Source organism: Gadus morhua, chromosome 21, assembly GCF_902167405.1.
Source record: "Gadus morhua chromosome 21, gadMor3.0, whole genome shotgun sequence".
Classification (NCBI taxonomy): Eukaryota; Metazoa; Chordata; class Actinopteri; order Gadiformes; family Gadidae; genus Gadus; species Gadus morhua.
The window spans coordinates 11,278,191-11,306,148 of record NC_044068.1 but is presented as its reverse complement, the minus strand read 5'-3'; the positions used below and the strand labels follow the sequence as shown (position 1 = coordinate 11,306,148).

Below are 27,958 nucleotides of genomic sequence, written 5' to 3'. Positions count from 1 at the left end.
CAACAGGCAGTTATGCTGTTTTGATTTTGGTTTATTTATTTTTGCAGCAATAACATCCAAAACATGACGTTTCTCTCACCCATGAAGGTGGCTTTTGTCGTACCCTCTGTACAGCATTAACATTGTTACAGTTAAACAGATAATGCAAAGAAATGTAGGAGACGACTTGGTATGAACATCTTCGGAAACATCTACCATCAAGAGTAAAGCTTTACATATGGCTTTTATTGAAAAAAACAAAATAACAATGTGCTAACAAGAAAATATACAACATGGTGGGTTAAAAAAAAGGAAGGTCCCATTGAGCACGTGGTGGAGTGGATTAGTCTGTGATGAAGTGGACGAACGTCAGTGGAAACACCCCTTGACGGCCTGGATCTGCTTCGATGTGTCCAACCTGAGGAGACGTGGAGAACAACACAGTCAGGTGGACCATCTATGATATGGGCTATACATTAAGGAAGGATAAGATTACTTTATAATCCCAGGTGGGAAATCAGGGTGTCATTGCAGAAAATATAGGGGAAAAGTACATAAATCTAAACACACAATATGGGTATTAGAATTGTAAACGCAATGAATGCAGCTGAGGTAGGCGAATTCTCTCTCTCTCTCTCTCTCCCTCTCTGTGATACTCACCCACCACTCGGCGTCCTCCTCCCGTTCTACGACAATAACCTCTCCCTCATCGAAGGTCAGCTCGTCTGGGTTGTCGGCCACGCAGTTGTAGATAGCCTTCACCCTCTTCTGCTTCTGTTTCTGATGGGATCGAAACATGAATTAATAAATAACATGAGCAGTTGGAAACGATTTTCACCCTCTTAGGCTTTTGTTTCTGAAAGGGTAAAAAACGTGTATTAAATGAATAACAAGCAGTTGTGTAGATGGCTGTCACCCTCTTATGCCTCTCTTTCCGATGGGTCAAAGTATACATTTAATAAAGAACAACACATAAACAAATCTTTCAATTAAAATATATTCTGCTATTTTGCCGGCTGACCACAAGATGGGGCAAGCCCACTAAACACACACACGAGAACCAATTTTGTGGTAGCACAAGTGGAACCTTCACAGCAATGCCTTGCCTTTGCCATCATTTTACTACTGTGGGTTTTTTAAGTCTAGTGGTTAGTGTTTGGCCTTCAGCCAGTGGCGGATGATCATACCAGATTGAATTCGTATCACATAGCACACAGCCTACATCTACACACCCTTGAGAAAGATGGCTAAACTCTCAAAGATTCCCTGTCTTTGGATTAAAGTGTTAAATTAAATAGATTGCTGGGAACCTCAATCTTTCCTATGAAATACATTAGCTGTGTCCTATAAACAAAGGTTCTAATGAGTATTGTATGTATATAGCAGTCGTGCCTGCAGCCGTTACTTCTTCTCTTGTTCTGTAGTTGTGTGTGAGGTGTGTCTCGCGGTTAGTGCATCAACTGACACTTACAGGGAGGGTGCTCCGGGGTTTGGGTGCCGGTGGATTCGAACCCTGAGGGGACATGGGCTGGCCTGGACAAAAGAAACACACACAACACACCTGTAAGATAGGGTGGAGAGTGTGTTTGCTGATCTGTGTCTATATGTGTCTTTCTTTCTGGACGTGTGTGTGTGTGTGTGTGTGTGTGTGTGTGTGTGTGTGTGTGTGTGTGTGTGTGTGTGTGTGTGTGTGTGTGTGTGTGTGTGTGTGTGTGCATACCTTCTCTGGCTATCGACCCAGCCCTGAGCGGGGGTCTACGTGGGGGTGAAACAGTCTTTCTGAAATCAGAACACAACAATCTGGTCACATCAAACAAAATATCAAAAAAATTGTTTAAATTATAAATATCTAGCATCTAAAACAAAAACAAAATTATATAACTTATTACAATATATTGTGTGTTAATGTGAACAAATATTAAATAATACAAAATATTGTATGCATAAATGACCAAATATCAGATATTTAAAAATTATTCGCCAAAGGCGAAGTGAATTGTGTATTCACGTAAATATACTATTCACGGAGCCTGAGGTGAACAATTGTTTTAGTATATACTCCACGTGAACAAGATGACACTTTTATCATTCATTTCTTTTTACTAGTGGTTTATTTGTTTTTATTAGCACGATGAGACGACCGTCATGCGTTCTCCCCATTACGAAAACCATATCCCGAGTTTGAGATCTCAATCATGGGACATGGCCCAATATCCCGAGGTAGCGAACCAATCAAATTGTGCCATCTTAGGATGTTCCCGTGTAGCATATACTAATTCCAAATAGTGTGTATCTATGTTACCAAATCTCCACTAACACCAATTGTGTAGGTCTATATTCTGTTAGTCGATGGGGCGGCCGTGTGGTTTGACAACGGTCTGTGTCCACCTGAGCCTACCTGGTGAGGGCCTTGGGGGAGGCGGGCTCTGTCTGGGACCGGCCGCTGGTAGTCTGGTGGCCGGGTACGGGTGGGGGCCGGATGCCGGGTCTGTGGGGGGGAGGGGGCGGCGGGTGGGGAGGGAGGGGAGGGAGGGTAGGAAGGGGAGGCAGGGGGGTGTTCCTGATGGACTTGGCGTCGATGCTGGTCCTCCTGGTCCCTGGGAGAGGGGGAGGAGGGGGCTCTGCAGGGGGGAGGACGTCGGTGGGTCAATGTGTGTATTAATTAACCGATGTAAGTCGCTTTGGATAAAAGCCTCTGCTAAATGCCCTGATTGTAATGTAGCGTAACATGATGTAGCCTGGCATGATGGCTGGCACTCACCATACACCATACTGCTCCTGTCCTGGGGGTGGACCAAGGGCGGGTCTGAGGAGGACCGCTGCCTCCCCGCTGTCTCCACGGAGACGAGCTTGTTGCCTCCCACACCTGCATGGCGCAATGGGAATGACAAATTTGTTTACTTTTATTTTGTTTATTTTTTTCCTTCATCGGGTTTTGGTCCCATTGAGGTGTAAAGGAATGAGGAGAACTGACAGAGATAGAAGCATGAATAGTGAATCTTTTGCAAATTAAAGGTACAATAGTGCAACATTTGCTAAATCTGTCAGCTCATCTCCAAAGCCCCCCTGATAGAGCGAGGCTCGCCTCAACAACCCTAACAAGAGATTCCTCTATGCTCCTGCAGAGTCGGATCACTTTACCTGTATCCCTGTCGCCTTAAGGTTAGCGCTAACGGCTAATCACCCTCACATCTGGTGGGCACCTTTAACCTAATTCCCACCAGGGGGACGATTACGACCATTGAAATGTATAGAGACGGACCCAACCCCAGACCAGACCCATTGGTCCGCCCACCCCAGCTGAACCCACCTTTGGCCGGCCCCCTGGCGGGCGGCGGTGGGGGGGCGTTGTGTCCGTAGCCCAGGGCGTTGAGGTCCAGCGTGGTGCCGTAGGTCTCGTTGGAGATCATCATGCTGGCCACGTTGGCGCGCTGCTTGTCCCGCGCCATCAGGGCCACGTCCCGGGCCAGGATGCCCAGGGCGGGCTTCAGGGGGAAGGAGGAGGGGGAGGAGTGGAGGCCGGGGAGGAAGCAGCTGACCGGGCGCTCCTCCCTCTTCTGGGGGATGGGCTGGAGAGAGCAAAACAAACGTCTGACGTCTCCGTAGATGACGGTGTGTGTTGTGTTAATGTAAGCGGTCCCTCTTTACCATGAGGCTCATGTCTTAATGACTGGTGGTCACGGTGGTCGATAATAATGTCACAGTCCGGGTCGGCTCTTCACGGACCTGAGCCGGGTTTTCCCTCCTGCTACCTGCCTTCACTGTGCCCAAGTCACGCCCACTCCATGGCCTCACTCCACTCCTGGTTTTTGACATGCCAGCGGCTGATTACCAATCAGTGGCTGATTACCATCAGCCACGGGATAGTCTATTTCGGCCACAGGCGGCCGGTCTTTGTTCATGACGCCGCAGCCACGCCACACAACTTAACAGAATGCCAAAGCCAGGTCAAAGCTACAGCCAAACCCCGATAAGCCACACTGCACTGCTCCACGCCAAGCCCAAGCTCTGCCCAGGACCCCGCCTTGCCTTTGCCATTGCCCCCCTTTTTTTTGAACTTCATATTGGAAATTTTTCCGGTTGTTGCGACCGCTAGTTTTCTGTTCCCCTGAACTTTAGTGCGACAGTGCCTTGCCAAGCTCCTTTGTTTGCCCCCCACTGCTGCTTTGCCCGTGCTCGTTGGCGCCTGTTGCCTACGACCTCTGCTTAAAATAAAACTACATTTTTGTTCAAGTATTTCTTGTCTTCTTTGCGGCCCATTTTCTGCACCTTGGTAAGCGGCCGTGACAAATGAGGCTATTATCTTAATGTCTGGGGGGTCTCTTTTGAGATGAGGGGCGATAAGGGAGACAGACGGTTGGAGGAGGCCTTGCAACCACGGACCACCCAAGCTCACCTTGTCCTCCATCTCGTCGTCGCTCTCATCTAGGTCCTGATTCTGGAGCCGCCATTCATACTCCACATGCACGTGGACATTGAACTTCCCCGTCTGGGCCTGAGACAGCTGGAGCACACACACACACACACACACACACACACACACACACACACACACACACACACACACACACACACACACACACACACACACACACACACACACACACACACACACACACACACACACACACACACACACACGTTAAACCTAGTTCAATGTAGTCTAGGACTTCATGAATGATAAAGAAGATTGTAATCTTTAAAAACCTTCTTAAAATGCAACCCTACTTCTTAAGGTAAGCAGTCCAGCAAATGAAAGTGAAACGGCTACATGTCGACACCTCTGAATCTCCCACTAGTTAACATCTCCCTGAACACATCAGCAGCTCACCAGCTCCTCACACCCACTGTGGCCCAACCGCTGGGCGATGTCCAGCGCCGTCTCCCCCGCCTCATTGGCTAAACAGAGCAAAGGTTAGATATCCATAGAGATATCTACAGAGATGTATAGATATCCATAGATCTACAGAGAGATATTAATAGAGATACAGAGATATCCATAGAGATATTAGTAGATATCCATAGATACATCGGGAATCCAGAGATACATAGATATCACTAAAGATACATAAATATCGATAACCTACACTATAAAAGTAGATACACATAGATATACGCACTCAGCGATAACCGATTTGATATCATAGTATCATGTGTATCAATATATAATAAACATAGCAGGGTAAGCTTACTGATGCTGGCCGAAGCTTTCCCTCTCAGCAGCAGCTTGAGACATTCACTGTTGTCAGTCAGACAGCAGTAATGGAGAGCTGTACTCCCTTTGGTCGTCTGCTTATCCAGGTTAGAACTGTTACAAACACGGGCACACACACACACACACACACACTTAATGTTATACAAATATTTTCCGCTTAGTATCTTGTCTAGATTATAGGATTCAACAGGGCACCATAAAAGGAGGGGAAAAGGTGTTTCTGAGGCCCGACATGTTTGGTGCCAGTCCCACAGGGCTCTGACCTATTCCAGTACTCACCAGTTCTGTGCCAGGAAGTCTACGATGTGGAGCGAGTTCCTGTCCACCATCCGGACCGCGAGGTGGAGGGCCGTCTCTTCCGGCTCCTGGTGGTCAACAACACACAGAGCTCGTCAACACACACACACTCACGCACACACACACACACACACACCCACACTCACATGTCCTTCTTAGAAATTAAGAAAAGCAGTTTCAGGTATCGGCCTCTCTTTGGGTCTACCATAAAAACACATGAAAATGCGGTTGGATTATGGCAGGTTTGGCCAACTGAACCAATTTCCCGACACAATGTCCGTAGAAATGAAGCAGTCGAAAAACACAACGTTCAACACCGCAAACAAACTGAGCGGCCATTAACTCGGTACATTATGAGGCTCTTTTCCCGACATGTTTGATGGTGAATAGATACTGTTCATTGAGCCCGATGACACATTAAACCATCCTGCTGCTGCTTAAGTTGACCCAGAGGAGCGGCGGGACCCCTACGTGTTCGTTGGCTTGTGGGATGATGTCGCTGAGCTCCACGCCCTCGGCGTAGACCTCCAGGAGGGACAGGATGTTCTGGGTCCGCACAGCCTCCGACAGCGCCTGCAGCCGGCCCGCCGCGTCCGCAGACCTCCTGTGGACGAAGCGGTGCTCGGTGTACTTGGCCGTGATGTAGTCCTTCCTGGTCTGCCTGCGAGGGAGGAGAGAGAGAGAGAGAGAGAGAGAGAGAGAGAGAGAGAGAGAGAGAGAGAGAGAGAGAGAGAGAGAGAGAGAGAGAGAGAGAGAGAGAGAGAGAGAGAGAGAGAGAGAGAGAGAGAGAGAGAGAGAGAGAGAGAGAGAGAGAGAGAGAGAGAGAGAGAGAGAGAGAGAGAGAGAGAGAGAGAGAGAGACGAGCAGAGTGTAAGGGCGAGGGAATTGGCTACCTTAAAGACGGTTGATCCTTGTTTTGTTTTTCTTAAAGCCACGGGGACGCAGTCTTTTTAGAAAAACAATTAAACTCAGTGTGGCATAGAGAAGATGCTTTATCTCAAATAGGTATTATTCTAGTCATTTCGGATAAAAGCGTTGGCTAAATGTTAATGAAAACACTGACGGGAGGGGGAGATGCGTGTCAGGGTGGATTCTTTCCTGGCACTCACATGTCGCTGGAGGGGTTGGGCTTGGTCACGTCCAGCGCTGACAGCTCCGTCTCCATGATGTCGTTGAAGTTTGCGTTGCCCACATTCTTCGCCAGCTGCGGAGCACGACAAAAGCCAGTTAAAGCTAGTTAAAGCCAGTTAAAGCCAGTTAAAGGTGCCGTTACGCATAGGTGTTGGGGAACGCTGCTACACACTTGGGATAAAAAGGTTCTGATTTGTTTTTAAGCACGGAACAGTTAGTACAACTTAGCACAACAGATCCTCGGCCGTATAACATTGGATTCTCAGCGCGATTCCTGTACGCATCCAGGAGCCTACCAAGAGCTCTGAGGTTCCCAGGAGGTCCAGGTCCAGGGACTGGATCCTGGAGTAGTGGACCCCCATCTCCCGGTGGATCCCCGAGCACTCGATGCAGATCAGGACTCCCAGGTTGGTGGAGAGCCAGGTGGGGCCTGAGGGAACGGACAGACCAACACTCAGAACCTGATGCTCACAACATGATGGTGTGCGCTCTGCAGTCGCAGCACCAACCACCACCACCACCACCACCACCACCACCCTCCTCTAGAGCTACTCACTGGGCGCTCCGCAGTCGCAGCAGCAGTCGTTCCCGCTCATCCTCTTCACCTCCACCACGATGGCCTTGGTCAGCGCCTGCACGATGTTGTTCTCGCCGCCCTCGTCCTGGACCCCCTTGAAGGCCTTGTTCAGGGCCTCCTCCTTGCTGTTCTGCAGCACCGAGATCCATCTGGAGGGCGGGGGAGGGAGCAGCGGAGTGCACACGGACAGGACAATATTAAGGAGTGGGGTTGTGATAAAATGTGAACATATGGTGCCCTCATACCATTCAATGTATGGAACTAGATTTGAATAAAATAGAATTGACATAACTGAATATAATAGAATACAGATGTGTTCTTTTCCATTTATCAGATGTTATATGTTTACAGTTTTTATCGATTGTATGCACACAAAAAACTGAACTATGCACACAATTCTGAAAACTTGAGGCTCATGGATCAACTACAAGACTGCAGACTGCTAAACTCCTCATTTAGCACACCTGGTTCACCTGGAAACACTGGCCTTCAAAACGCAACAACTAATTACCAATAAGTCTAACTCAATTCTCACCTGTTCAAACTAAACTGTTAAAACACTTCAATCATGTGTGAGAGCATAAAAGAGGCCTCAGGTATGCTGTACTGCGTTGTACATATGGTCCTCTGGCCTGATCAGGATCGGAGGTGGGATACAGACTGATTTACATGTAGATCTGTTTCACCTCATTTATATTTAGGGGACAGAGCAGCAAAGCTGCTTGATTTCTCTTCACCAGATTGACCTGGACTCAAAATTCTTTCATCATATTAAACTCTAAAATAAGATGCATCTTTTTCACCCTGGTCTAAAAATGTTTACTTTTCCCACAATTTCATAGAAAAGCCAAACGTCCACTGCCTCAACCCATTTTGCCTATGTGACCATTTTGTTATTGTATAACTACCATACGTCTATCACTAGGTGGATAACAATAACAGTGCAAATTTTCAGATCTATACTCTTTTAAGAAAGCCCTTAATTATCTTGTGTAATGTGTGCTTGGAGTTTTCTTGATGTTGTGTGCTTCAATACTTCAATACTTTCACCCTGTGAATAAGGCTTCATGCAGGATTCAGGAATATCAGTGTCTCAATGGGATAATGCCTTGTACTGGTGATCCTCAGGTTGAGTGTTTGAATCCCGGTTAGATAATTATGAACAAGCTGAATATGACATTCTTTCATTGCCACTCATTTAAGAAAGACAACATTGAACAGCACCTGAAATTCATCAGGCAATCAACATTCCGGCTCATTCTTTTCCAAAAATCGGACTGCCAAGAAACAGTATGGCATTAGGGGAACTTCTTCGTTAACCAATTTTCCTTCATAATGAACTCTGCCATATTAATATTTCTTTCGTTAGTGTTCTTGACAACAAAAGCTTTTCTGGAAGTTGTGTGCTTATCAATACTTTATACTACATGTACAACCTAATTGCAACTTTAATAAATAAAGCTATTTCTAAACAATTCTATACATTGGAATATGTAACATGGCCTCATGAAGCCAAAGCATATGTAAATAGTATTTTGATGGGAGTGTTTTGAATTGATCACACCAGTGTTTCACTGATGCTCTATAAGAGATGTTCATTTGATAGTTGTGTCTATTCGGTGGAAAAAAACACTTTTGAGAAGAATTTGTGGAGTTTTGACAAAATGATTAACTCTTCTCAGGTTTGTGTTTAGAGTTTTGAGAAATTGAGCTATAGTATCAGAAAAAGGGTTTAAACAATTGAGAAAAACTGTAATTGAGGTATATTCAATTTGATTAAATTCAAAGAGATTGATTCAGATGGGGATACTGTAGGTGCGATCGGATCGCTTCAGTTCCATTCAGATTGGAGGAGATCAGATTAGATTAAACTAGGGTAGATGGGGTGATTAGATTAGATTCCATTGAGTCAAATACAATTAGAAACCCTTTACTTACATCTGACAATCAGCCTCTTCCTCCGTCTGGAAGTGGTAGGTCCTGTCATCTGTCGATAGCAGTACCCCCGAAACAATGATCAGACCAAAACAAACACAATATGGTTCACATAGTGTTTAAAGTAAATCTTGTGGGGGAGGATGCCCCCAGACCCCCCTTTTTGGGTTTGGAATGCAAACGTTCAGCCCCCCCTCAAATAAATTCCACCAGCCGCCACTGCTTACGTGGGTGATAGGGTTTACATGTTTAAATTTGGTCGATAGTGTTTAAATATGGTCGATAGGGTTTACAGGTGGTCGATAGGGTTTACACATGGTCCATTAAATGTTCTTTTCCCTCTCTCTCCACCTCATCCCTCACTCTCCACCTCAAGCTGGTGTGTGGTGAGCGTTCTGGCGCCGATTGGCTGCCGTGCATCACCCAAATGGGTGCTACATACTGGTGGTGGTTAGTGAGGTCCCCCCCCCCCCCCCCCCTTCACTGTAGGCGTCTTTGAGTGTCTAGAAAAACGCTAAATAAATTCAATGAATTATTATAGTACTTCCACTGGCATAGCACTTTGAGGCCTGGGCAGGAAGCGGAATAGGAGTGGAAAGAGAGAACCATTGTACATCATTGCATACTTTATTGAATATAGAACAAGAAAGACCTGTTACGTTTGTCTGCAGCTAACACCTTGTCTACAACAGTATGTGACCATATTCATTCTGGAAATATGAAGAGGAAGTGGACGCTATTGTCACGTGCAAAAGGAAAGCGAAAACATGAGAGAGGCTCACTCACGTGAGAACAGGTCGAAGCTCTTCTTCTCCTCTGGGTTTCTCTTGACCTGGCAGGTGAGGAGGTTGAGTTTGGCCGGGGTGGCGTTAGGCTGGCATGGTGGAGGAAGGACAGAGTAGAGCAGGAGAATGTCACACACTACAAATAATAGATCGATGACATTTGAATGAGAGGATTCATAAACTGTGTTTTGGAAGTTTTGTCATGATTCAGGGTGGAGCAGAGAAATGCCCTCATAAGAAGTACTTGCATCTGTTAATGAAGCAGACATAATCAAGGAAGCTTTATTTTTATGAAGGGTTGCTATAATTCTGTATTTGATTGTAGTTTAACCAGTAGTCCTAACGGTTCATCAGAATGTTTTCCTTTGTAATGTGCAATTCATTAACACAACAATGTCCTAGCTAACAGACCGTAAGGACATTACTAATTAGGATGGTTCCTATATCCTATCGATTACTGTTTCATATGAGGATGCTTTGTATAACCTTGATACATATAGGAACATTGCTTAACAGGATACATCCCAAACTCTTATTACATGTCTGGAAATATTCCCTAATAGAATGCTTCTACTAACCATGGTCATTTTATTTTTTTTCCTACCACCTTGATACCTATTTAAGAACATTATTTAATGTAATGCTTCTTTTAACCTTGGTCAAGATCTATGGGATGTAGGCTGATTAGGCAATGCTTCTTGCAACATTGATACCTAGGAACCTTCCTTATCAAGTATTTGCAAGATTTATTGAAGGAAAATTGAGATAGCCATTAAAGACAGAAAATGTATAACTGCGGCAGTAGTCCCGCCAATGCAACGGGAAACACGGCAAACAATGCCCCACATGAATAAAAAGTATATATTGTTGTTAAAAAGTAATGTTAATTAGTATTGTACATACCCAAAAACTACATATGAATAATGATGTCTACATCGGCTATAACCTAGCAATAGGAAAACGGAAAACACCCACTGTTATCAGGAATGTAACTACTCAAATAGTGATTCATGAAAAAACACTAAAAACACAGATATTGAGTACGGACTTTTTCGGCATGGGTATTTAGATTAAGATATCTCCTCTGCGCACCCATTTCTCAGCCATCTTTTTCCTCATGCTCCTTCTTCTCCTGCTCTTTCTCTTCCTCTTTCCTGATTCGCAGATTGGCTGCTCGTGTAAAAAACGTCCAAAATAAAAAGAATATGCAAAAAATAAAAAAAGGAAATAAATGAAATGATGAATAAATCACGAAAAAACTCAAATAAAATCGTCCTTTTCCGTAAAAAAGAAAAAGATAAAATAAAAGAAAGGCATGCAGATGGAGGAGAGAACAAGCAGTACTTTAGTCTCTCACCGTTCCATGGCTAATGGTGAGATAACCATTATTCACTGAACATTTCCTCTTCTGCCACACCTTCCTCAGTCTGGAGAGAAAAGAGATCATTTTACTTTAAATGATACACAACACTGGGCGAGTGTCGCTGTGGTGTGTGCATGTGTGTTCTTTCCTGCACCTGTGTCGATGGCGGAGCCGTTATGTTTAAAAACATAACGTCTTACCTCGGCGAGTGTGTCGCTGCCTTGGTCTTGATGTGCGGTGTTTGCGCATGCATGTGTTTGTATGGGTGTGCGCTTCCGTGTATGTGTCGCTGCCTTTTTCTTGACGTGTGGTGTGTGCGCGTGCGTGTGTGTGTGTTTGTGTGTGTGCGTTTCCATGTTTGTGCGTGCGCATGTGCGTGTGTGTGCAGTGTGTATGTGCGTGCTTGCGGTGTATGTATGCGTTCGCGCGTGGTGTGTGTGTGTGTCTGAGCTGCAGGCTGCTTGGTACATGCGCACATGACCAACTTGAGTAACTGGTGCGACAGGCCTGCTATTATAGTAGTAAGATATGAAAAATGGAAAACATGTTCATCACGCTCCCGCAAGCAAAAAACAACAAGCAGAAAACAACACCATTATGGTTCCACTGTGTACTCACCCCTCACTCTTCTTGTACAGAAAACCTGAGTGCTCTGTCCCATAGGCCTTGTTGCCCTGCAGCTGGTGAAGACTATACCCTGCATTCTGTTTACCCTGGCCCTCCTGTACGGGGGGCAGACATCATCAATGCTTTATTTTATTTTATTATTTATTAATAATAATCCATTGTATTGACATTTATATAATTTCTTTCGCCAAGGACATTCAGGTTTTGAAGCATCGACAGAAGGCAAGTGATAGAAGTCAAATAAATAGCTGAAAAACAGGGTAAGTAAGGAGTATTTTTTTAAGTGGTATTTCATTTTAGTCCTTAAATTAAAATAGTCTAACATTGGCTTGCAATGTATTCAGTTTTATCATAGGAGAGTTAGCTGGAGATAGCCAGAGTTAGCTAGAACACTTCCATTGATCTAACACAGAATTGTCTTTAGATCCAATTACAATTCCTAGAAGTGTATGAATTGATGCCGACATTCCAGAACAGGAAACATAGTCAAAAGATTTGTTATGTACAGATGGACAGACGAAATGTAGAGTCTAGCAACCAACCTTCAACAGAAATATGACATTCCATTCTGTTTGATGCATTTCTTTCAAACCAGAATCAGACGAAAACATGTTGAACATTTGGTTCAAATGACAATTCCCATAAAATTGGGACGTTCACTTCCTTGACGTAACGCACCGGTTTGGATGCCTGGCATCTCTGTTGCTCCTCTGATTATAAACCAGACTTATAAACCATACTGTAAACCAGGTTTGAGTGGTGCATAAATGGCCTCCTCACCTCCTTCTGGTCGGACTGAAGCGAGTTCTTCAGGACGTCTCGGAGCTGGGCCAGCTGCTTTCGCTCTCCATCTTGACTCTGCTTGATCTGATCCACGCCGAAACAAGATGATTTATAATGGAAAATCAAACCTACCGTTGTCAATAAAAACGGTTGATACTGTCAATCAGTGCTTAATTTGAGGGGAAGCAAGGGGGAGCGCGCTCCGGAAGCTCTGACGTGCGCTCCGGAAGCTCTGACGTGCGCTCCGCCAGCTGGAGTGTGTGTGCAGTGGCGGTTTTAGGCACGGGCGAACCGGGCAGTCGCCCGGGGCGGCATATTTGTGGGGGGCGGCAAATCACATGGGTGGCGCCACGAGCAGTATAAAAAAAAAATGCGCTGCGTAGCGGTTATCAATGAAGTATGACATAACATTGTGTGGGGAATAGGTACTTTGGCGCCCCCTGCTGCAGGCGTACACCCGTGTATAGATGGAATGAAACCCTCCCTGAAGTCCGTAGGTTCACGATACATAACCAATCAACCAAACCAACCAACAATTTACTGCTCTATGTTCAGTGGTAGGGATTTCTGTGATGAACAGGTAGAGGAATACCAAATAGAATATTCATGGTGATGAAATTAAAGGGGCTACATTGTGATGATACAGAAAATGTCATTTTAGAAACACAAAACACCTATTTATAACACAAAAAAAATAAATTGCTCTCTTAGCCCTAGCTTCCTCTATCTGGCCTTATCTGACTCTCGCCTACTTTGCGCTCTGTTAAGTAGGTGAGGAGACAAGTCTTACTGTGCTCAGGTCGGTAACTAGCTTCTCTACAGCCGGTTTCATGGACTCCACAGCCTTCAGTCCGTCCTGGAAGAAACTGAGAGGAGGACACCACCATAGAGGTTGGTTTCTCATCGATTTACAATTTTCACATGAAGTAACTTAAGACTGGAGAAGAGGCAACATTTTGTAGAGGGGGTGAGGAAGACCAGGAGTGGGGTGGAGAGATGAGGGACGGGGGTGATGAAGAAGAGGAGCGGGTTGGTGAGATTGAGGGAGGGGGAGATGAAGACGAGGACCGGGCTGGAGAGATGGAGAAAAGGGGGACACACAGAGATAAAGAGGGGGTGATAGTGAGCGGGGGAGAGGAGAGAAGATGGGATAGAATGGGAAAGCGATGAAGATAGGAGGGGAGAAAGAAAGGCATAACGATGTCAAACAACCGGAAGTGGGGGAGCGGAGGCTGGAGGTATGTCATAGGGGGTTGAAGAGAATGGGGGACTACGAGGGAGAGATGGAAGGAGGAGCTGGTGGGAGAGGGAGGCTGGGAGGGTTAACCTACTTGCACTGGGCGTGGAAATACTTGATAAGGGTCTGTAGGAAATCGGCCCCCTTCTTCACTTTGATCTCGTTCACCTTGAGCAGATACTGCAGGGGGGAAAGTAGAAAGTTAGGACTTCTACAAAATAGATTACGATTCAACAATCTAATTTTTTTTTCTTTTTATGAAATAGAAAATACAGATGATTTCTTAATGATAATGATTTATAATAGCCGCTAATGGAAATATTCAATAGCCACACTGTACTCTATCCTGTGTTTTTTGGAAACATACTCATGCAGAACTTCAGTAAATGTTTGTAAACCGTTTTAGGATAAAAGCATCTGAGAATAATATATGACTTAAAGTAAATGTAAAGAAATCTAGATTTAGATAGAGCTAATCATCGAGAAACAAAGCACAGTTTATAGTCTCAATCACATCCAGGTCTTCCTACCCTGGTCCTCCCTCATGGTAGTCGATGACGAAGTTGAGTGGTTGACCTTTGACCTCACTTGACCTCACCTCACACATCTGCAGCTGGAAGATGCGTCGCTCCTTCTCCATCTCCTCCGCTATCTCTCCACCGCTGAACTCGGTGCGGATCATCCCATGCTGCTTGGCGTGCTCCTTCTTCTCCTTCTCTATCTTAGTTCTGCACAGGGAAAACAGGACACACAGGTCAGAGGTCAAATGGAGTTGCAGCTGAGCACTCCCGGCCGAGAGGTTTTGGGATCGAACCCCCATTGATCGCAGTCTACATACGCCTCCCTGAGCACGATGTCCCAACACCCATCTCGTCCTTAATGAATGTGTCTTCAAAATAATTCACTGTAAATCGCTTTGGATAAAAGTGACCCTGAAATACCAAAGCTTTTGAAATTAGTATAGAATAGACTGAAGCAGCTCCTTCATATCATTGGGGACGTCTAACCTCCTGCGGAGACAACTCCAACTCTGCTAGCAGCAGGTCAAATGAAGGAATGAGAACTGAAAGCACAGATCTAGGTGGACACGCCCACTAGTGATGTCAGATGGGGCATTTTTGAAACGGCTTGTAAGGCTAATCACACTCACACCTGGTAGTATAATATGTCCCCTTTAAGTGAACATCAAATGATGACACATAAGCATCGATCCCTTGAATAAAATATGTTTTCTGTTAACAGTTTAAGGTTTCTTTAACCCCATTTCTATTCTTGGAGAACAGACAAGTCAGCCTGATGACTAACCTTGTGTTCAAATGTTAGGAGAGTTTAGTCAGTTGCACCGGCTGTATCAGCTTAAAGTAACCGCCACTTTTGTCATGAGTTTAGGAAAAATTAACGAATGAAAACGGGCGAGCCACTGTTTAACAAGCTTAACATTGACGCTGCAACCAGGGATTTTTATTCCAAATATTTTAACTCAACGGTTGGCTAGTTTTGAGAATAACCACGAAGCATTTAACCTTCTAACATCCCTCTTACAATTTAGTCTCGTAATCTTTCCAGGCTTTGTCGAAAGGCTTCTTCAGATCCTATACAGGCACATAAAAACAAGAGATTAGCTACAGAATTTAAAACATTTTGTCAACATGTGATTCATAACGAACAAAGTCATGGACTTTGCTCTTTGACTCAACCACCTCTTCAAAGCCTATCAGTGTGGGCTTGAGTTTTAAACTCAAGGCAAAGGGTGGACTTTGTTTTCTTGGATTCTCTGGATTTATGTTCAACTTTATGATACCCTGTTGAAACTGACCCCTTTAACGCCTTTCAGGTCTCCCTTCAACAAACTGTCCAGGGGGAAGTTGATGATGTTGGTCATGTTTTGTAACTGAAAGAGAGGAAAGAGCAGGTCAGTCAAAGAGAGGACCGGATACTGCCTGCCAGTTAAATTAGCCTTCAATTCAAAGGTTAGCTTGCTTAAGTATCATTGTCCAGTTTTAATGGTAGCACAATTTATAAAAAGGCTCCTTGAGCAAGGGACGTACAGGGAATTCAGATACATGCCATTCAGAAGCAGGTAGGAATTAGCCATTTTGCTCAAGGAGGTCAGACTGTGGGCAAATTTAGAAGAACGCCCTCTTACCAGGTTCTTAAAGAGAGACGTGAGCTCCTTGGTAAAGCCTGCGAACTTGAGGAAGGTGGAGCCCACCTCTGCGTCATCCCTGACCACGCAGTTGTCCCCAAACTTCTCCAGAAACTGTATGTACTGCTCCTGGTTCTCCACATGAACTGGGAACACAGACACAGACAGACATTAGCTGTAGAACACAGATTTACACTGTAGAACACAGATATAGGCTGTAGAACCGACATGAGCTGTAGAACAAGGACATGAGCTCTAGAACACAAATATACACTCTATGACAAAGATATATGGTTTAGAAAACAGACATGAGCTGTAGAACACAGACATGAGCTGTAGAACACTGATAAACACAGATATATGCCAATATATACACTGTAGAACAAAGACCTGATGTGTAGAACACTGATAGAAGCTGTTGAACATATGAAACATGAGCCCTACATGCTGTACACGCTTCAAATAAACGATGAAAAATGTATTTGTTTAGGCACAGTTACGATTAAATCGTGCTGGTTGTAGGTTCATAGTTCAGTTGCTGGTAAGTTACCTTTTCCCTACCCAACCCAGCTAGTGCTACCAAGATGGCCGCTTGTGTAAAAGGCCCATGGACCTGCTTCATAGACTGTTGATCTATATCACGTAACACCCCTGCACTCCGAGCAGATTGTTCTTGGTGAAAGAGGAAGTTAGTAGGAGCCCGAATCATCCTCTATCTGTTGTGCACCACAACGTTGCACATCTTCTGTCCCAACACTTAGAAAACAGAGTGAAGTGGAGCTTCTAAAAACTCCCCTACTGATTATTTTGAAATTACTTCCTTAAGCACATTTTCTCATACATTTCTGTGTTTTGTCGTATGATCACAGAAGCCTTCTGGGAATATACTTGCATACTGCAAGACTCTTGAGTTCACATGAATTATAAATTATAAAGACACCAGCCGATAAGGACGGCACATTTTAGTTATTAAGTAGGCCCCAGGAATAGTAGCTGCTTACGGTGTTTCAGCAAATTGGGATCCTTTAATTTACATTTGACTCACCAATAGTCAGCTGCCAGAGGTGCGGTATTCTAAACATGTTGTTTAGACGCACACACGCACACATGCCTGCACACACGCACATACTCCAGAACAAGTTACATAAACTGCAGGTTACTGACAAACAATTAGAGCTTCAGTTGTACTATATGCAGGACTAATTAATTTATTATTGAAAGGAAAAAACTATAGATGAAACTGGGATTGATTGATTATTTCACAGCTCACAGCTCTGCAATGACCTCTTGTAAAGGGCTTTAGATTCCCATGGGATAACAGGAATTCAATGCTTACCACACTTGCAGTATTGCTGCTTTAATGTCATTATTCAAAGTTAAAAGCCAAACTCCAAATGCGTCATCCAGGTTGGGTCACAATAGGCAGACAGACTACTTTACCTCTATTTGTAAAAGGAGTGAGAATTGAGAGCTCAAACCATATCCATAACACACGCCGTGCATAATTTCATTGATCGCGGATTGAGTTGGAGAGCGAAAGGTTTCCATGACGAAGGGCGTGCACTGCTCACAATCACATGGGTAAATAATGCTGTCCCTCACTCTGCACTGCAGTGACAACATTGTCATAGTGGATAAGACATGGAATGGCTTAGTCATGATGACTGAACCTTAGAAACTGGATATGTTGGATGCACAGAAGAAATGTTCCTGGACAGAAAACAAAATCAAGAAATGTGTAATTTTTCATGACAAATTTAGATTACAATCAAAACTTTGTGATTAAGCTCCATTGAATCCCGGGTAATCGTGGAAAACCTTTTGACCTTGTTTGGTTCCTCTGTTCATCTATTTCCTCCAGAAAAAAATACAATATCAGCCCATGAACCATATCCTCAAAGAAATATTGCAGTTTTCATTTCCATAATAATCTTCTAACTAGAGAATAAGACTACAAAGATAGCCTGTCGCTTCCCTTTTCTAACATGATGAAACAAGCTAGCATGTTTCAAATATGTAACAGTAACCTACATACTAGCTCAGCATAATCTCATCAGCACAGTAAGGAGACCGTATCTACGGCTGTTTCCATTTAGCTATACAGGAAGTGGTTTCAGTGGGCCTGCCTGTTCAGCCCGATCCTGCTGCAGCAGGCAGGGGGAATGACCGGAATGTCAGGAGGTGTGTGTGTGTGTGAGTGTTTGCGTGTGTGATTAACTCTGTGTGTTTAACCACCACATCACACACGCACACGGCGCGCACACACACACACACACACACACACACACACACACACACACACACACACACACACACACACACACACACACACACACACACACACACACACACACACACACACACACACACACACAAATGGACAACCATACATATCCACCCAACAAACATGTAAACAAATACATAAACATCCACTCACACCCAAATATACTTGCATAAACATAAATATGCATGCATACACAAATAAATATACAAACCCTCAACCACTAGCAGTTCCTGTATGCCTTCCGTTTAATTACAAAGCAAATGTCCTTAAAATACCTTTCCCTGACCCATCTCTCGACGTGACTGCCGCGGGACAAAGTCTCCACCACCGTAGCTTACATGCACCGCTCCAAAAGGATTTAACATGTTGGAACTCAGAACCGTGATTTCAAGTAAAGCCCTGTCGTAGAGACCCACAGCATACCCCACCTCAGAGGTATAATTCAACCTTTAGCCAGCTAAGACCAGACGTGGAGAATAAGGGTGGAGGAGTGACTCAACAGAAGGGAATTAATGTTAATAAAACAGGTTTTTGATCCCTGCATTTGCCATTTGGTCTGCCAAAGTGCCCTTATGCAAGACAATGATCTGCGGCGGGATTGCGTCATATGTGGCAAGATATGCCAGAACTGTTCCCCTATTAGAATCAAGCGGCCACCATGCCTGTTTGTTAAGCCCATGCGGAAGCAACTAACATGTAGTTCATCTAAGGGCCTATAGTTGGCTTGTGGTGGTTGGATTAAAAAAAAGAAAGACCATCCTAAATCATTGGGAAAATTGATCACCTTTTTCTTCGTTCGATTAGGATGGCTAAGTGACTGGTTCATCTCCCTGTTGTTCATTTTAAATCCCGTTTGACCGTTTCATTTCATTAAAGAGTACTTGAGGATTTAATATAAATGAGTTTTGTAGGAGGGCAGCCATACAATTCCCGCCCTCCACATGCCAAATATGGATAGTTTCTGCTGTTGCACAAATCGTTGTAACGGTTTTGTGCAAACCCACACGTGATGTCACACACACTACGCCCCTATGTTTTGTAAAGTCTATGATTAGAATGAAAGAACACCCTTCATTATACCGAGTTAGGCTGAACACACTTAGTTTCAGAGCAACACCTCTCCCTCTTACGCAACTACAAAGAACATTTTAATGAGGTTTGGACGTCGACGACTGTTATTAAGGAGTTTCCAGTTCTCCCAGTTCAGAAAGTGTTAATTGAAAAGCTCTTTGGTATTTATTTAACTCAGTAGGGCTTCCAGAAAGTTCCCATAATCCCCAGTGGGAGTTCCCGCTCTGAGGTTGGTGCTGGTTTCTGATTATTGGAACTCACCCAGACCAGAGGTATTGATGCCCTTCACAGACTTCTTGATCTTATACAGCACGGCTCGATCTCCATCCAGAGCCTGGAGACCAGAAACACAGTCAGGATCTATCAACTAAAGACACTATGATGAGAGTCAGACATCACTATCAACGGTATCATCACAATTTAATCTTTCATAACATGAACTAACATTATCATCAGTTGGACATATCACAGATCATCAGTGATGCACCGATTGATTGATCGGTGATATAGGCCAAAAACTCTTGATCAGTGATTGGCCGATCAACTTCAATTTTGACGATTGCAGGAGCCAATAACACATAACACACAAAAAAATAACACTAACACAAAGCTGCCATCAGACTTTAAATATTAATTTTAAGTCTTATCTGTAAGACTAAAGACTTATATCTGAAATGTATTACACATGTGTGTTATAGTAGTTTATATTACACAGGATTCACATTTCACACGCGCACAACTCACAGCCATGCATGCGCACACATAGCACTGTTTACTTAGAAACCCCCACAGATATTCATAGTGTGGGCCGTGGCGTGGGTGCCCAATACACATCATGCATCATTTGTTGGGACCTTCCCCTTCCCGTGTATGGGTCAAATTCCCAGCAGACTGGGGAAGGTGGGTTCAAGATTAGCAGGCTGTGCCCAACACAGACAGGATCCTGTGCCAAGAACACACCCACACACAGCTCACACACAATTATCAACAACCATAGAGAGCAGACTATAGCTTGAGAGTTCCACGTTAAATATTATAATGCAAACATCCACCAGTGTGGCCAGCAACCACACCATCAACCAAAAACATTTTAAAAAGGCAAAATACAGGAAGACACAATACTGAGTCATAATGTGAAATGTGGAAATACTTCATCAACAGAAAACATTTCTACAGTTGTCTACTGTATTGTTATATAGTGTGGTGTATGCTTTGATGCATTGGAAATGTATGTTATTAGACTGACACACACACACACACACACACACACACACACACACACACACACACACACACACACACACACACACACACACACACACACACACACACACACACACTCCTCTCTCCCTGGCATAGACGCGCACGCGCACATGAATAAACACACAGCCCATAGTTATGGTATCATAATCCTGCATGGTAATACCACAGTATGGGGAACTCTATAGGGAAGTATGGTAGGGTTGTAGTCTACACACCACACAGCGTTGTTAAGACATGCTGATACGTGCACAGCTGTACACTAACACGTTACAACAGGTGATTTTGCTATGGCTATAACAACCATAACACATTCAAAAACAAAAAAAAGTCTCAACTAGTTTCCTGAAACTGATAAAACGATACATTAAGGCCTACACACAGAGCGCTGGGCAGAAGGAGAGTTAATTAATGAATTATTAATTATTGTATCTATTGCGATGTTACAAATAGGGATACATCGAGGAAGAGAGAGAAGTAGGAAGGAAACAGTTTGATTAACTCAACCCTATCCCGACCATTACTTCCTAACCCTATAAAACATGTGCTATTATTAGTTTGCTTATTATAATGTAAACCAACTAATGTACGTTTTCCACACCAGTAAAACCCTTTGAATTGAGAGAGAGAGAGAGAGAGAGAGAGAGAGAGAGAGAGAGAGAGAGAGAGAGAGAGAGAGAGAGAGAGAGAGAGAGAGAGAGAGAGAGAGAATCGATCTTTTTAGATAGAGTGCATGCTGGTACAAGAGAGGACAGGCCCTAGCATTGGGCCCCCAGGAGGAGTTCTCGGGGGCCTCCCTCACCAGACCAGGCTTTATGAGTGTACACTTTGTCGTGCGCTCAAAACATAAAACAGGCAGTCTTTCGGTCGGGAATGGGTCTGGATTGTGCGGAGATGCGGTGCACTGATGCGCATGTTTTATTGACAGTCATAATCAAAAGCCTGGCATTCTAAAAGTATGGCACATTACTGGAACTACACGAGTCCCATGAGGAAGAACCGTAACATGTATTCAATTGCAGCAGCAGGGTGTTTCCTATTTTCTGTTCCTACCTTTGGTCCAACATAACTTCAAGCGAAACTGTGTTTCACAACTTGTTTTTGGAGGTTAAGTAGGATAAAACTTGCAGTGACAGCCGTTAGAACCTTACCTCTTCCAAAGCGGACACGGTGTTTCGACAGTGTAGGAGCCGTTTGGAGAAGTTGGAGGTGGTGGGGGCTTTATAGTCCTCGTTGGTCTCAGAGATAAACTCACCGACACTTATGTCCTCTGGCATTGTGCCTTTTTCCAAATGAGCCGTCAAGTACGGAAGCAGGTCCAAGTCGCGGTGGTGTCCGGCGTTTAATGCTAGAAGACTTGCAGGCCACTCATTCGCCGCTTTTTTGTGAGGAAAGGTTACCTATAATTCTTCTACTAAGTTAGTACTCCAAATCAGTGTCGCCAAAGCAGTCCTCTTCATTTTAAAATGCCAGCCAACATGTCAAATACTCCCCTCAAAAGGTGCGCCTATTTCTACGTTTTAGTTAGTTGGCAAAATCTCCGAAACACTCGACTGATAATAACCCAGCATTTGCGGCCACCTATCTAAGCTGGGAGAGGATTCGACGACTGCAGGAACTAGGAGCGTCGACCTGAGCGCGAGGGGCGGGCTCTGTGTGCTAGCGCGGTAGGTTGCTTAATTTTCAATCAAGTTCTGTCCATTTCCACTAAATCCGTCTCACGGGGCAAGACTATGTCATCTGTTAAATAGTCATTCCAAATGTGTGGATATTGCAGCTCCATGTCACTTAAGGAACACCAAACTGACATGGCCTCAACAAAAATATTTATCTAAACGTTTATAACTGGGCCACCAATAGTTTTAAAGTTGACCGCGCACACGAAACGTGGACGAGGTATTATGGGTTCAGTGAGGCAACGGCACGAACGTCTCATGTTGTCAAAACGACTGGGTTTATTAGTTATAAAATAAAAAAGGCAAGTGTATGACATAATGCAAACATCTGTACAATAAAACACATTCAACCCGATTGACATTCCATGTTCTGAATAACATCCAAGGCAAACTTAAACATAGGTTAGGCATCCAACAATGCAGCGGTTTTTTTGGTCACGTTGAAAGTGTAAATATTTTGAATACATAACTCAAGACAATAGAGAATAATAGCACTGCTGTGTGATGAATAAAAATAATAATACAAGATACTCTGCAATGAGACACGTAGAGAAATTAAGCCTATACAAATTAGGTTGTTGTGTTTTTTACGCCATCAATTTCTGTTTGTTATTTTCCAAAACATACCATATAACCATATAAACCATATAAATACTCTGGGATTGGGAAATTTTCCATTGGTCGCGCAATCTCGTTTGAATAAACCATCCAAACTACGTTTTGGAAATTCTATGTTCTAGAATAGTTCCTGGCCTGGGTATTTCAATATCCTGTTTGGTCAACGTAGGCTAGTAGTAGGCCTATAGCAGCAACTGTAGGAAAAGTCACTTCCCCTTCATCACTGCTCTCAAAATGGAGAGGAAGTCAAAGCATGAGATATGACATTGGGTTTAATGGAAGTCATAAAATAAAAGAGGAATCATCTTATGGTCAATCTATTTTCTGGCCGTTACCAAGGCCCGAGTATGAACCAGGAGAACAAGTGAGTGGTCTTTCTGTTGTTGGGTGGTTGGTTGGCTATGAACTTTTGACAGCACTCTGTGGATTGGTTGATTCTGAAAAACAAGAATAAATAAATAAGTAGTATCCGGATTAGTATCCACAGATACTGTGAACAACTAACAAATAACATTTTAGACGGGTCGAACTACATGGATAAGGAAGTGACTTCCACACCAATTCCTGCAGATATAAAGTACCAAATTTGTTTCATAAGACTTGCATTGCGTTTGTGTATATATATGAAACAACAAAAAAACCACTGTGACAGGATATTATAATGGGACATCTTTTTTGTCTATTGATTACATTAGGCTGTCATAACGAGTCTTGACCGAGTATCCTTTATGAGATATCACAGCTCCCTCTGCTGTACATGCCGGGAGAACACACAATAGAAAATTAAGAATTCAACAAAACCTATTTGACCTCTTGGTGAGAACATCGTAAAGTTCTGTTAGATCCTAACATTTAGAAAATTATTCCAAGCTTATAATAAGCATATTGCCACAGCATGATTCCATTATGCCGTTCCATAGAAACAGTGCTTAGCTAACTAGTTTAACTAACTGCTAGTTTACCTTGAATTAAGTAGGACACAATGCTAAAAGCTAACATCATAACAATGCTATTTAATTACCTTGTATGTTTGCAAAGGGCTTAAATTGAAACCTACGAGTGTTATTTAGATTTGCCATAATTACAAGCCACCTCAGAAAGTACCCCTGTAGTGAGCTCACAAGTGCTGAGTGCGATACCTCGGTGGTGGGAGCTACCTGTATTTAAAGGTAATGTTCGGATGTGACTCTGCTCGACCGTTACAAAGCATTCTCCGGTGGTGGTGCTGGAGCCCGGGCGGAGACCCATCTCTGAAGTTACCACGGAGATTGGACCCTTCACTGCTTTCAGGTTCATCTGAATGCTGTCCTGTAGAACCCAAACAGAACCACCACATATGGAAAGAAAAGTTTGTTTCTTTGCCCTAACCCTGCGTTCACACCAAAAGCGAAGGACCTCAGTGATGACATCATCAACCCACCTCCTTTGGGGTGGGAACCTGCAGCTTGGTGTCCTCGGGAGCCTTGACGACCAGGACAGTCTGGTCCTGGAACACCTCGATGCGGCTGACGTCTTCGTAGGTGACGTAGGCGGACGTAGAGGCATGGCGAGTCAAGGAGTAAAGTAGATCTTTTACTAGATGCACGTATTCAGGGTTTGGAAGCTGTTGAACACTTGTTGTACTTGTTGTAACCCTGAATAGTACTTTGTTTGACCTGGACTTGAAAAGGATATTTTATGTTGTCTGGGTTGTCGGTCAGGTCGAAGAGCTGCTTGGCGCAGGTCTTGATGACCTCATCCAGAGAGTCTTCCACAGACTTCAGGTTGGACAACTCCTTCTGGGAGCTTAACTGGCTCTTCTTCAGGAAACAAGACACAGGGATCTTCCCTCTGGGAGAGGAAGAGAGACAATGGTTAGGAGGGGGGGGGAGAGGGAGAGACAGAGACGTACCAAACAGAGACGGCTCTACTGGGTTAAAGAAAAGGTTACGACAAGAATGGATGGAAACACTGTTCTCAGATGGACAGTGTTACTTAGGTTAAATGGTATGTGATGATAAAGTAAAAAAAAAAAAATGTAATGGATAATTATCTTCCAAGCGAGTGTGTATTATGTTTAATTGTTTTTTAGTGCTCTCAGAGGATTTAGTAGGGCTGGGCGATTAATCAAATTTTGTAGGCAATTTCGATTTTAGCAAAATTAATATAAAACGAGTATTCACTTTCAAAACTTTAGACTTGAACATTTTCTTTTGACCATTTTGTGTATTTTTTTAAGGCGAAATTTTGGAGTTTAGTGGTTTTGGGAGAGACATGCTGAATAAATACATCATGTTTTCAAACTCAAAAAGAATTGTCTGAATAATCGTGATTTCAATATTGACCAAAATAATCGTGATTTGTTTTTTTCCCCCCATAATCGAGCAGCCCCAGGATTAGGGTTGGAATGGGCTAGTATCATACTTAAATTTGTATTGTGTTCATTTTGTACTGCAGCATGAATGGTCGTAACAGAAGAAGGTGAAACACCACCCAGATTTGAGCTTGTCTACTATAAGACTTTATTCGATTTTTCATCTGAAGTCTAATTTGTGTGACTTTATAGGCCCACATACGTACATCCACTTGACCTTGTTGGCAGACTCCTTTTTAATCAGGCTGATGCTGGACAGCACTTGGGTGATGTCATACACTCGCCGGCGTCGAGTCTTGAGGTTCAGGACCGCCTGCCTGAGGTCCAGAACGCCGTCTGGGGCGTTCCCCATCTCCTGCAGAAGGGCCTTGGTCAGCCATGCCAGGGAGACATCTGGACACATGGTAACTGTGGAATCAAATAAAAACCAATACTCTAGAAGAAACGATTGTTTTTCATGAAGGGACTATGTCATCGTCATTCACCACTAATTAACATAAAAAGCATAAAAGAAAACATTTGAAAAGTATTTATTTTCTAAACCTTTCATTTGATTCTAAACCTATAAAACCAATATTAGTTGTGTTAAGGTCTTATTGGAGTTTGGGGAATAGGATTATATAAAAAAAAATATATACAAGCCATATCTTCATACCGTTTCTCGAGTACGAGTCGAGCCTGGCGAGTTTCTCATCACTAGGACGCCAACTGACAATGAGAAGGAAACACGGCTATGTTAAAGTTGCTTTGCCTAAACAACTAGTAATAACGAAGAGGAACATTATGATCCATTTCAGAAAGGTTTGTGTCTATACCACTATGAAGAAGGTAATCAATACTATTTATTTGTCTCTCGCTAGAAGGAGTCTGAAGTAATAACATGAGCGGACCATCAGCCTTACCGGTTTGAAGCACTTTCGAGTGGTGCCTGTAAAAGAATGACAACAACGATATTTAAAAGAAGCAAACGCTTGGAGTTGATCATCATCCTACTGTAGGCCTATGTAGTCTGTAAACAGTAATGCCACGACAATCAACGACTATTAATTAAATTCCTAATCATTTTATCCATAACAACAGTCCCTCGGCATTGGCGGTCCATTCCGTTAGCATGTTCGTAACATAACGGGGAGGATATTTGGGAAAAACATAAAGAACCAACAAAACCTTTAGACAAAATGTGACATCGTTGTAATAGCAGTGAATAACAATCTAAGATGATATAACAGTGTTGACCACGCTGAGAACGAGTCGATGTGCATTTTCCTTACCTTTGATGGCAGCGGTGCATCCTCCTCCACGCCATCCTCCGCCCACTGCGCGTCCTCCTCGGACGATTCCTCGGCCCAAGGGGTGTCCGTGCCGAGCACCCCGTCCAAGTACGGAGACATGATCGGTATTGCGTCCTCTCTAATCCCCCCTGCAGTGATGTGCTGCGGTAGAAAGTGGTCTTCGCATAACACGTGTTGTTCTGTCGAATCTTGCTTCTCGGTCTCCCTCAAGGCGGCGAGCCATACTTTAACCCGCGCCTGGTCCTTCGGGAACTGGTAGAACCGCTTCTGGACCCGGTTGAGCGGCCCTTTTCGACGGTTCGGGCAGCCGGAGACTACGCACTTGTTCATGGTCACGACTGACTGCAAAAACTCATCCGAGCGATATTTTGTTAATTATTCCTTGACGTTTGCTTGTTTGTTTGTGACACACGCTTGTCTAGAAAGGAAGATACTTGCTTTTTTTTGTTTTGTCGGAAGTAGATTTGAGCCAATCAAGTGTAGAGCAAGCCATCAAAGGCGTGGTAGTTCTTCTTCGTGGAAAGGAAAGCTAGGGTTCTTGAGAAGCACAGTCTTTATATACTGCCACCTGCTGGGACGGGATTTCCGACCTATTTGACTGACGTTTACAGTTTTGGCAGATGTTATCCAACCCTGTGCCTTGTGCTTCACAAATAATGATTTCCTGAGAAGCGATAGAAGATTAAGTTATGCGTTCCAATATTATATCAACACTTTTCTTATAGTAGGCTTATAGAAAACATTTTCATAAAAGCACTCAAGTTAGATTTATTTGCAGGAGAATAGATCGATATATAATAAACTATAACATAACAATAGTTTATTGATTTTAGATGAATATTCGATGCACCATCACAGCTTTTTGTGATTGATTAAATTTGCTGCAAAATCCAGGCTTCTTCCATTTAATTAGATTCAGAAATAGCTGAACAAATTGAAAAATGAGTAGGCCTACTATCAAACACACTTAATATGACCTTTCACCACATCATACGCTAATTAATCCAGAGGAATGAACTCAGACCGCTGGGAAAATTAAGGGCTGGGGGGTATCTGGGGGATCAACGTCTCGGGAAACATATTAATAGGTAAATGATACCAAGACTCATAGCCTAAGATATATCGTTGCATGGAATTCATTAAAAAATAAGCAATTAGGCAAGCGTAGGTCTGTAATTTTAAATTTTTTGAGTGAAACTCCAAAGAAATAAATTATATTAAATATATATATAAAATAAATATTAAATATTGTATTATACTCAGTGATTATAATATAACGTAATATACTTTACTATAATAAATATAATATATGATCATATAATATAATAA

At 43.4% G+C, this 27,958-nt stretch overlaps 2 protein-coding genes across 6 annotated transcripts; both read right to left on the bottom strand.

Moving 5' to 3' along the window:
- Nucleotides 1-9: 9 nt before the first annotated feature.
- Nucleotides 10-22,322, bottom strand: asap2b (ArfGAP with SH3 domain, ankyrin repeat and PH domain 2b). Of its 3 annotated transcripts, XM_030345557.1 has the most exons (29): nucleotides 21,842-22,322; nucleotides 19,692-19,764; nucleotides 16,076-16,221; nucleotides 15,746-15,820; nucleotides 15,472-15,521; nucleotides 14,528-14,657; nucleotides 14,024-14,109; nucleotides 13,483-13,558; nucleotides 12,690-12,776; nucleotides 11,901-12,004; nucleotides 11,277-11,346; nucleotides 11,012-11,089; nucleotides 9,921-10,008; nucleotides 9,138-9,186; nucleotides 7,179-7,348; nucleotides 6,919-7,052; nucleotides 6,601-6,695; nucleotides 5,963-6,152; nucleotides 5,474-5,559; nucleotides 5,172-5,287; nucleotides 4,811-4,878; nucleotides 4,376-4,483; nucleotides 3,290-3,548; nucleotides 2,741-2,845; nucleotides 2,378-2,600; nucleotides 1,700-1,758; nucleotides 1,451-1,512; nucleotides 640-759; nucleotides 10-397 (listed from the first exon to the last, which is right to left on the bottom strand). In XM_030345557.1, exons 1-29 carry the CDS (start codon nucleotides 21,965-21,967, stop codon nucleotides 323-325), a joined length of 3,108 nt encoding a protein of 1,035 aa, XP_030201417.1. In that variant the 5' UTR covers nucleotides 21,968-22,322; the 3' UTR covers nucleotides 10-322. The 3 variants fall into 3 exon arrangements, with proteins under 3 accessions (XP_030201417.1, XP_030201418.1, XP_030201419.1); XM_030345558.1 differs by lacking the exon at nucleotides 11,012-11,089 and having other exon boundaries at nucleotides 21,842-22,321; XM_030345559.1 differs by lacking the exons at nucleotides 19,692-19,764; nucleotides 21,842-22,322 and adding an exon at nucleotides 17,412-18,185.
- Nucleotides 22,323-22,620: 298 nt separating this feature from the next.
- e2f6 (E2F transcription factor 6) lies at nucleotides 22,621-27,149 on the bottom strand. Of its 3 annotated transcripts, none has more exons than XM_030345700.1 (8): nucleotides 26,609-27,149; nucleotides 26,240-26,265; nucleotides 25,993-26,045; nucleotides 25,544-25,745; nucleotides 24,659-24,814; nucleotides 24,405-24,519; nucleotides 24,142-24,292; nucleotides 22,621-23,421 (listed from the first exon to the last, which is right to left on the bottom strand). In XM_030345700.1, exons 1-8 carry the CDS (start codon nucleotides 26,957-26,959, stop codon nucleotides 23,384-23,386), a joined length of 1,092 nt encoding a protein of 363 aa, XP_030201560.1. In that variant the 5' UTR covers nucleotides 26,960-27,149; the 3' UTR covers nucleotides 22,621-23,383. The 3 variants fall into 3 exon arrangements, with proteins under 3 accessions (XP_030201560.1, XP_030201561.1, XP_030201562.1); XM_030345701.1 differs by having other exon boundaries at nucleotides 25,544-25,739; nucleotides 26,609-27,144; XM_030345702.1 differs by having other exon boundaries at nucleotides 25,544-25,730; nucleotides 26,609-27,144.
- Between the last annotated feature and the right edge of the window lie 809 nt (nucleotides 27,150-27,958).

Bases quoted from the DNA above. Each gene is read 5' to 3' on its own strand.
- asap2b (XM_030345557.1), bottom strand. From the start codon at position 21,967: ATGCCAGAGGACATAAGTGTCGGTGAGTTTATCTCTGAGACCAACGAG. The intron at 6,153-6,600 runs GTGAGTGCCAGG...CCTCCCTCGCAG, and splicing joins CCCAACCCCTCCAGCGACAT to GCAGACCAGGAAGGACTACA. The intron at 2,601-2,740 runs GTGAGTGCCAGC...TCCCCCCTGCAG, and splicing joins CAGGAGCAGTATGGTGTATG to AGCCCCCTCCTCCCCCTCTC.
- e2f6 (XM_030345700.1), bottom strand. From the start codon at position 26,959: ATGAACAAGTGCGTAGTCTCCGGCTGCCCGAACCGTCGAAAAGGGCCG. The intron at 26,266-26,608 runs GTAAGGAAAATG...ATTCTTTTACAG, and splicing joins ATGCACCGCTGCCATCAAAG to GCACCACTCGAAAGTGCTTC. The intron at 24,520-24,658 runs ATATCCTTTTCA...CCATGCCTCTAC, and splicing joins GACAACCCAGACAACATAAA to GTCCGCCTACGTCACCTACG.